This window comes from Rattus rattus, chromosome 1 (assembly GCF_011064425.1).
Source record: "Rattus rattus isolate New Zealand chromosome 1, Rrattus_CSIRO_v1, whole genome shotgun sequence".
Classification (NCBI taxonomy): Eukaryota; Metazoa; Chordata; class Mammalia; order Rodentia; family Muridae; genus Rattus; species Rattus rattus.
This window is the reverse complement of record NC_046154.1, coordinates 138,616,665-138,626,691: the sequence shown is the minus strand read 5'-3', so window position 1 is coordinate 138,626,691 and position 10,027 is coordinate 138,616,665. Positions and strand designations below refer to the sequence as shown.

The 10,027-nt window shown below is 42.3% G+C and overlaps 1 protein-coding gene across 1 annotated transcript in view; it reads right to left on the bottom strand.

Moving 5' to 3' along the window:
- Positions 1-2,427: 2,427 nt before the first annotated feature.
- LOC116903450 (igE-binding protein-like) overlaps positions 2,428-10,027 on the bottom strand; it is a 51,385-nt gene continuing 43,785 nt past the window's right edge. Inside the window, exons 2-3 of the mRNA XM_032906041.1 lie at positions 4,333-4,440; positions 2,428-3,915 (exon numbers count right to left, since the gene is read on the bottom strand). Coding sequence (XP_032761932.1) covers positions 2,587-3,915; positions 4,333-4,440 — 1,437 coding nt within the window. The 3' untranslated portion in view covers positions 2,428-2,586. The remainder of the gene's footprint in view (positions 3,916-4,332; positions 4,441-10,027) is intronic.

Genomic DNA, 10,027 nt, shown 5'->3' with positions numbered 1-10,027 from the left:
TCCCTAGCTTCTTTTCTAGTCAAAGCAAATCGGTGGCGTAAAGTTTCAGCCGTCACATGAAATTGTCTGTGAAATTCTTTTGCTACATCTAATTGGGGGGACAAGGCAACTGCAATCACTCTTGCAGCTTGTTCTGCTAGGTCATTTCCGCGGGACATTGGACCAGGAAGGCCCAAGTGAGCTCTAATATGTGTTATAAATAAAGGGGCTCTCCTGCCGAGAAGGGTAGATTGAATTTGTTGAAAAATTTGAGCAAGTTTGCTGGAAGGCCTGATTAATCCAGCCACCTCAAGAACCTTAACTGCATTAACCACATAGGAGGAATCTGACACAATGTTAAGCGGGCCTGGGAAGGTCTCGAGGACCTCTAGCACCACTAAACATTCCACAACTTGAGGTGAGGTTTCATTATATTGCTTAGATACTACCTTATTATTGACCACATAAGCACCTACACCAGTTTTTGACCCATCTGTATACACTACAACCCCATCAACAAGTGGTTTCTGAGACATTATGTGTGGGAACACAATGGCTTGGCTTAAAGCAAATTGTAGGATCGGGTGTGTTGGACAATGATTATCAATCTGTCCAGCAAAGGAAGTAACTAACACTGCCCAAGCATTTGAGGTAGCAGCTAATGCTTGAACCTGAATGGCTGTATATGGTACTATCAAAATTTTGGGTTCTTTCCCAAAATGAGTAATAGCTGCCTTCAACCCGCGGAGTGCAAGCTGAGCAACCGCATCGGGATACCAGTCAATAATCTTAGCAGGAGATGCATTGGGATGGATCCATAATAAAGGCCCATCCTGCCACAAGACAGCTGTTGGTAATTGCATAGTTTTGAAAACACACAAATCAAAAGGCTTGGTTTCATCAATGCGCTGCAATTGAGCATCCTGTAAGGCACTTTCTACAACTTGTAAGGCCTGGTTTGCAGCTGGCGTCAATGCTCTCGGAGAGGAGATATGAGAGTCCCCTTCCAAAATATCAAATAAAGGTTTCAACTCAGCAGAGGAAATCTTTAAAAATGGTCTCAGCCAATTTATATCTTCCAATAATTTTTGGAAATCATTTAAGGTATGTAAATGATCTCTACGAATCTCTAATTTCTGAGGAACTATTTTTTCAGGATAAATGACCGATCCCAGAAATAAGCCAATTTCTGCGATTTGAACCTTTTCTGTAGCGACTTGTAGTCCCCATTGTCCCAATGTTTTGATTAAGATGGGATATGAGGTCTGTAAGGTTGTTAAATCTCTATCACACATTAGAATATCATCCATGTAATGAGCCAGAAGCAAAGATGGAAATTGCTTCCTTATAGGTTCAAGGGCTAGTTGCACATATAGTTGGCACATAGTGGGGCTATTGGTCATGCCTTGAGGCAGGACCTTCCACTGAAGTCTCTTATCAGGTTCAAGATGATTAACAGCTGGTATAGTAAATGCAAACCTCTATCTGTCTTGTGGACACAAGGGGATGGAAAAGAAACAATCCTTAATATCTATAATTATTATCTTCCATTGCTTAGGTAAGGCAGAGAGTAAGGGTAGGCCTCGTTGGATCGAGCCAAATAAACGCATCTGTGCATTAATGGCTCTCAAATCATGGAGAAGTCTCCATTTTCCTGATTTTTTCTTTATCACAAAAATAGAAGTATTCCATGGTGAAATGGACGGTTCTAAATGACCAAGCTGTAATTGTTCATTAACTAATTTAGTGGCAGCTTCCAATTTTTCAGAGGATAGAGGCCATTGAGGAGCCCATTTTGCCTCCTCTGTGAGCCAGGGTATGGGCATAGAACCCTCAATGGCACCTAGGAAAAACCCAGGCCCTGCCTTCCTATATTACCTTCTTGTGGGACCGGTTCTAATTTTCCTTGTTCCTTTTTTCCTAATCCCTTCCCTTCCTCATAACCCATTCTCTTCATAATCTCGACAGCTTGTTGAGAGTACGTTGGTCAATGTCAGTCCTAGACCCTGTAAGACATCCCTTCCCCAAAGGTTAACAGGAAGAGGGAGGACATAAGGAATGAACCTTCCTGATTGGCCTTCTGGGGCATGCCAGATCAAGGAGTGTGAGCTGATAGTGGGGCTGGCCTCATACCCTAGTCCTTGTAAGGAATGGGATGATTGAGTGACAGGTCATGCCTTAGGCCACCAACTAGAGGAGATAATGCTCTTATCAGCCCCTGTATCTAGAATTCCCGTAAAAGTTTTCCCTTCTATATTCAACTCTACAGAGGGTCTGGAATTAAGATCCATCATTAAATAAGCAGAATCGTCCCGGAAGAGCCAAACTTTGCGGTGCCTCTAGGGACCCCGGAAGAAGGAAAATGATCACGTAAGCTTGGAAGCATAATCACCTGAGCAATCCTGTCACCTGAGGAGATGGAAAAAACGCCTTGAGGGCAGGAGCAGAGAACTTGAAGTTCTCCCGTGTAATCTTGATCTATTATTCCAGGGTGAACAATAAGTCCCTTTAAGGTTAAGGAGGATCGACCCAAAATAAGGCCGACACTTCCCACGGGTAAGGGGCCTTTGTAGTCAGTGGGGACAGGTTGCACACCCATCAGTGGCATTAATATGAATTGGGTGGTGGAACAGAGGTCCACTCCTGCTGAGCCTTTTGTAGCTCTGTGAACTGTGGTGTCCGTTTGTTGTGAGCTGGAGTCCCATATGTTTTGGGGCCCTGAGACTTGGGGCCCAGATACCCGTTTTTTGGAGTGTTTTCACCCCCTTCTGCCTGGGGAGGCCCGGGCTGAATAAGACTGCCTCTGATATCTTTAACTGAGTGACATTCACTAGCCCAATGATAGCCTTTCCCACACTTAGTACACAGTCCTGGTGCTCTCTTCTTTGTGAGGGCCTGACACTCCTTTTTCAGATGTTCTGGTTTGCCACAGTTATAGCAGACCCAGCAATCACCTGTACCTGAGCACTTTTGGCCCTGTAGGATAGCAGCCACGAGGCCGGCATTAGTAAGCGGGCCTCCAAGTTCTCGGCAAACTCTCAGCCAGTCCTGTAACCCTTTGCTCTTCCTAGGTGTAATAGCTGCTCTGTATTCCTGTGTGGCTTGCTCATAGACCAACTGTTCCACTAAAGGCATTGCCTGTTCGGGGTCTCCAAAGATCCTGCCTGCTGCCTCTGTCATCCTAGCCACGAAGTCTGAGAATGGCCCCTGGGGGCCTTGTATAATTCTTGTTAAGTGTCCCCCAGACTCTCCCATCTTGGAAAGTGCCTTCCACGCCTTAACGGTGGCAGCGGAGATTTGAGCGTATGCTCCCCAGTTATAATTTGTTTGATTATTGGCATACTGCCCTTGTCCTGTTAGCAGATCAAGTGTCCAATCTCTCTGATCGCCTTCAGCAATGGCATTGACTTTGGCCTGTGCCTGAGAGGTGTCATACCACAAGGCTTTCCATTCCATATATTGTCCCATATTAGGGAGCGCAGCCTTCACTGTTGTCTGCCAGTCTCCTGGAGTCATGGCCAGAGTGGCAAGCCTCTCGACTTGAGCAATAGTAAAATTGGCACTAACTCCATAGTTACGGACCGACTCGGCAAGTTCCTTAATTTGAACATATTCTACTGGTGCGTGAACACGGTCTCCATCGGCAGCCTCAAACACCAGAAATGCCTGCTGTATCTTTCTCTGTTCCTCTTTAGTGTGGAAGGAATCTGAGTGAAATCTCTCCATATACGATGGAGGGGCGCTGGAGCTTATAGGCCGGGAAACCGCATGGTTTCCACCTCCCACTTTCTTCTGTTTACCCAAGCTGTTAGCTCGTTGTTCATCTGGGTAGTATCCTTCTTCTTCATAGCGAGCTGCCTCATCTTCTAAATCCTCTTCCTCAGAGCAGCTAAGCTCGTCTGTCTCTGAGCTAGCAAGCTCTAAAGCCTCTAACTCCTTTACCGGATAAAGGCTTCTCCTTTTCAAAACTTTTTTCTCCTTTCTCTGTTTCTCTCCCAGGGCGTTCTTTCCCCAACCTCTTGCTCCCTCAGATCTGAAGTCTTTGCAAGGGTCTTTTTGCTTATATTTATCTTTTCTCTTTGAGCTCTTTAATTTTTTATCCCACTCTGTTTCTGACATGCTGCCTTGTAACTTCCCTAGCACTCTCTGTCCTGCTATTACAGTTGGGCGGCTCCCATCTTCTAGGCACGACCTCTGACGTTGTCTAGCAGCAGCCACAAAATCAAAAACCAAGAGAGAAAGCATGAAGGCTGCTAAAACGATAACAAAAACTTCTGCCGCATCTTCTCGCGGGAGAGAGAAGTGGAACAGTGGAACAGTGGAACAAGACCAAACATATCTTTCAGAGCTTACCTTAAACACTACAGTTCTGGATTCTCTTCGCAGACGGAGGACCCCTCCTCGGCGCCTGGCGATGGTGTGGCGTTTTTTTCCCCTGGTTTCAGCACCAGATGTCCCGCGCTATCTCGCCAGCAAGAACACGCAGGGACACACGAATCCTTCTGCAGCAAAAACGTTTATTGTATCTTAAAGAGAGGGCCCGGGGCGCCGGCATGGCGCGGCTTATATACACCCTAGCACGGCGCATCCACACATGATTGGTCGCTTACCCATGATCTCATTAGGCACGCCCCGGAGTGGGCAAAGACCTGGCACGAAGGCACTCTTGCACATGCGCACACAGTTAACTTCCTGAAAGGAAGTCGGCTGGCGCGGTGGAGGCCAGAGCCATCTTGTAATGGCAAAAGCTATCCCGGCTTTCCACGTGGGGCACAGTGGAAGCCAGCGCCATCTTGTGGTGGCGAATGTTATTGCGGCTCTCCACAGCTATCAACTGGAGACAGCTCCTAGATCATTGATAGGGTCATGTGTCTACAAGTTCAATGAGTTGTGCAGGTGATGTGTTCAGTAACGGGGCCTTATTTCAGCGGCAGAATGCCATCTTTTGCAGACAGTGAAGGCCCTGTCCATGCTGCCTCAGCTTCTGTGAATTCATATGTGCACTGATTCTCTCAATTGGGTGGGCCTTGTTTTCTTGATGTTCCTCCATTCTCTCAGCTCTTTCCACTGGCTTTTCCACAGGGTTCCTTGACCCCTGCTGGGAGAGATTTGAAGGAGACATTTCATTTACGGATGAATGTTCCAGGGTTTCTCACTCTGGGTATATTGCCTGACTACGCGTCTCAGTCTTTGTTCCCTTCTGCTGCAGGATGATGCTTCTCTGCAGATGGTGAACAAGGCACTGATCTGTGAGTACAGCATATTGTTATTAGTAGTCATTTTTTTTTGCTACTTTCCTTTAGTAGAATAGTAATATTTAATTTTACCTTAGCTCCCTAGGCTTTTCGGTCTCAGGTTCTTGTTCACCCAAGCAGTGTCAGGTATAGTTTCCATCTTGTGAGACAGGTTCTTAGGTCCAAATCAGATAGTGAATGCTTAATTTTTAGCTTTGTGCCACCATTGCATTAGCTTGCCATGCAGGCAGGACACTACTGTTGATTGAAGGCTTTGATGTGGGTTAGCATTCATGTTTCTCCTTTGGTAGCATGCAGAGTACCTACTTGAACCAAAAGTGCTAGCACAAACAGTCAAGGCATCCATGCAAATAATCTAAGTTCAATGAGTTGTGTAGGTGATGCGTTCAGCAATGGGGACTTCCTGTTAGTTTGTGGAGAGCTATAGTCTTGGCAAAAACGACAGCCTAGGTTGATTGTGAGTCCTGTAGTATCCCTTTGGCCAACAATTCAATTAGATGTACTGTATTCCTGGTACTGAAAGCTTCATTTGGTGACAAGAGATGTCCAGTAGGAACTCTGTCCTCATTTTTCTGTGATTTCATTTAGGTCATCTTTATAAATGTATATATGTTAAGAAGTTGTTAAGTTGAGAAGTTGTAGCTTGGTTATCATTGACTTAACAGATAATATTCATATATAAGCAAATATGTACCACATTTATATTTTTTGGGGTTAGAATACTTCATTCAGGATGATTTTCTTCTATTTATTTCCATTTACTGTGAATTTCATGATTTCTTTCTTTTTTAAAAAATTTTTTATTAGATATATTTCTTTACTTGCATTTCAAATGTTATTTCCCTTCCCTGTTCCCAGTCTATAAGCTCCCATTCCCTCCCCTCCCCAATATGTGTATTCCCCCTATAAATCTCCCTTATTGCCCCCCATATTCCCCTGCACTGGGGGTCAAACCTTGGAAGGACCAAGGGCTTCCCCTTCCCCTGGTGCCCCAACAAGGCTATTCTCTGCTACATATGCTGTTGGAGCCCCAGGTCAGTCCAGGTATAGACTTTCGGTAGTGGTTTAGTCCCTGGAAGCTCTGGTTGGTAGGCATTGTTGTTTTTATTGGGTTGCAAGCTCCTTCAATTCTTTGAATATTTCCTCCAATTCCCCCCAAGGGGATCCTATTCTCATTTCGGTGGTTTGCTGCTAGAATTGACCTCTGTATTGGGCATGTTCTGGATGTGTCTCTCAGGAAAGATCTATATCCGGTCCCTTTCAGCATGCATTTTCTAGCTTCATCAATCTTATCTAGTTTTAGTGGGTGTATGTGTGTGTATATATATATGGGCCATATGTGGGTCAGGCTCTGAATGGCCATTCCTTGCGTCACTGCTCTAAACTTTGCTTCCATATCCCCTCCTATGGATATTTACCCCCGACTTTTAAGAAGGAGTGGGAGCATCCGCATTTTGGTCATCCTTCTTGAGCTTCATGTGGTATATGGATTGCATCTTGGATAATTTGAGATTTTTGGCTAATATCCATTTATCAATGAGTGCATACCAAGTATGATTTTCTGTGATAGAGTAGCCTCACTCAGGATGGATGGTATTTTCTAGTTCATTGTTTTTGATAGCTGAGTAGTACTCCATTGTGTAGATGTACCATGTTTTTTGAATCCATACCTCTGTTGAAGGGCATCTGGGTTCTTTCCAGTTTCTGGCTATTATAAATAAGGCTGCTATGAACATAGTGGAGCACGTGTCTTTGTTGAATGTTGAAGCATCTTTTGGGTATATGCCCAAGAGAGGTATAGCTGGGTCCTTAGGTAGTGGAATGTCCAATTTTCTGAGGAACCTCCAGACTGATTTCTAGAGTGGTTGTACCAGTTTGCAGTCCCACCAACAGGGAGTAGTGTTCTTCTTCTTCCACATCCTCGCCAGCATCTGCTGTCACCTGAGTTTTTGATCTTAGCCATTCTGACTGGTGTGAGGTAGAATCTCAGGATTGTTTGATTTGCATTTCCCTGATGACCAAGGATGTTGAACATTTCTTTAGGTGCTTTTTGGCCATTTGATAATCTTCAGCTGAGAAAGTTTTGTTTGGGTCTGTACCCCATTTTTTAATAGGATTATTTGGCTCTCTGGAGTCTACTTTCTTGAATTCTTTGTATATTTTGAATATTATCCCTCTATCAGATGTAGGATTGGTAAAGATCTTTTCCTAATCTGTTGGTTGCTGTTTTGTCCTAATGACAGTGTCTTTTGCTTTACAAAAGCTTTGCAGTTTTATGAGGTTCCATTTGTCTATTCTTGATCTTAGAGCATAAACCATTGGTGTTTTGTTCAGGAAATTTTCCCCAGTGCCCATGTGTTCGAGATTCTTCCCCACTTTTTCTTCTATTAGTTTGAGTGTATCTGGTTTGATGTGGAGGTCCTTGATCCACTTGCACTTAAGCTTCATACAGGGTGATAAGCATGGATCAATATGCATTCTTCTATATGCTGACCTCCAGTTGAACTAGCTCCATTTGTTGAAAATGCTATCTTTCTTCCATTGGATGGTTTTAGCTCCTTTGTCAAAGATCAAGTGACTATAGGTGTGTGGGTTCATTTCTGGTTCTTCAATTCTGTTCCACTGATCTGCCTATACCAATACCATACAGCTTTTATGACTATTGCTCTAGAATACTGCTTGAAGTCAGGGATGGTGATTCTCCCAGAAGTTCTTCTATTGTTGAGTATAGTTTTCACTATCCTGGGTTTTTTGTTATTCCAAATGAATTTGCAAATTGCTCTTTCTATCTCTATAAAGAATTGAGTAGGAATTTTGATGGGGATTGCATTGAATCTGTAGATTTTTTTGGCAAAATGTTCATCTTTACTATATTAATCCTGCCAATCCATGAGCATGGAAGATCTTTCCATCTTCTGAGATCTTCCTCAATTTCTTTCTTCAGAGACTTGAAGTTCTTGTCATACAGATCTTTCACTTGCTTGGTTAAAGTCACACCAAGATATTTTATATTATTTGGGACTATTGTGAAGGGTGTTCTTTTCTTAATTTCCTTCTCATCTTGTTTATTCTTTGAGCGAAGGAAAGCTACTGATTTGTTTGAGTTAATTTTATATGCTGACACATTGTTGAAGTTGTTTATCAGGTTAAGAAGTTCTCTGGTGGAACTTTTGGGGTCACTTAAGTACACTATCATATCATCTATAAATAGTGATATTTTGATTTCTTCCCTTCCAATTTGTATCCCTTTGACCTCCTTTCATTGACTGATTGCTCTGGCTAGGACTTCGAGAACTATATTGAATAAGTAGGGAGAGAGTGGGCACCTTGTCTAGTCCCTGATTTTAGGGGGATTGCTTTAAGTTTCTCTCCATTTAGTTTGATGTTCACTGCTGGTTTCCTATATATTGCTTTTATTATGTTTAGATATGGGCCTTGAATTCCTGATCTTTCAGGACATTTATCATGAGGGAGTGTTGAGTTTTGTCAAATGCTTTCTCAGCATCTAATGAAGTGATCATGTGGTTCTTATCTTTGAGTTTGTTTATATAGTGGATTACTTTGTTTGATTTTCATATATTAGACCATCCCTGCATCCCTGAAAAGAAGCCTACTTGATCATGATGGATAATCATTTTGATGTGTTATTGGATTCAGTTTGCATGAATTTTATTCAGTATTTTGCATCGATATTCATAAGGGAAATTGGTCTGAATTCTCTTTGTTTGTTGGGTCTTTGTGTGGTTTCGGTATAAGAGTAATTGTGGCTTCATAGAAGGAATTGGGTAGTGCTCTGTCTGTTTCAATTTTGTGGAATAGTTTGGACAGTATTGGTATGAGGTCTTCTATGAAGGTCTGATAGAATTTTGCACTGAACCATCTGGACCTGTGCTCTTTTTGGTTGGGAGACTTTTAATAACTGCTTCTATTTCTTTAGAAGTTATAGGGTTGTTTAGATGGTTTATTTGTTCCTGATTTAACTTTGGTACCTGGTATCTGTATAGAAAATTGTCCATTTCCTCCAGATTTCCAGTTTTGTTGAATATAGGCTTTTGAGGTAGGATCTGATGATTTTTAAAATTTCTTCAGATTCTGTTGTTACATCTCCCTTTTCATTCCTGATTTTGTTAATTTGGATATACTCTCTGTGACCTCTGGTTAGTCTGCCTAAGGGTTTATCTATCTTGTTGATTTTTCTCCAAGAACCAGCTCCTGGTTTTGTTGATTCTTTGTATAGTTCTTTTCATTTCTACTTGGTTAATTTCAGCTTTGAGTTTGATTATTTCTTGTCTTCTACTCCTCTTGGGTTTATTTATTTCTTTTTGTTCTAGAGCTTTAAGGTGTACTGTCAAGCTGCTGACATACGCTCTCTCCTGTTTTTTTTTTGCAGGCACTCAGAGCTATGAGTTTTCCCCTTAGTACCACTTTCTTTGTGTCTTATAAGTTTAGGAATGTTGTATCTTCGTTTTCATTAAATTCTAAGAAGTCTTTAAATTTTTTCTTTATCCTTTCCTTAACCAAATTGTCATTGTTCAGCTTCCATGTGTATGTGGGCTTTCTGTCATTATTGGTGTTATTAAAAACCAGTCTTAGTGCTTGGTGATCTGATAGGATGTGTGAGATTATTTCTATCTTCCTGTATCTGTTGAGGCCTGTTTTGTGACCGATTATATGGTCAATTTTTGAGACAGTTCCACGATGTGCTGAAAAGAAGGTATATCCTTTCGTTTTAAGATTGAATGTTCTATAAATATCTGTTAAACCCATTTGTTTCATAACTTTTGTTAGTTTCT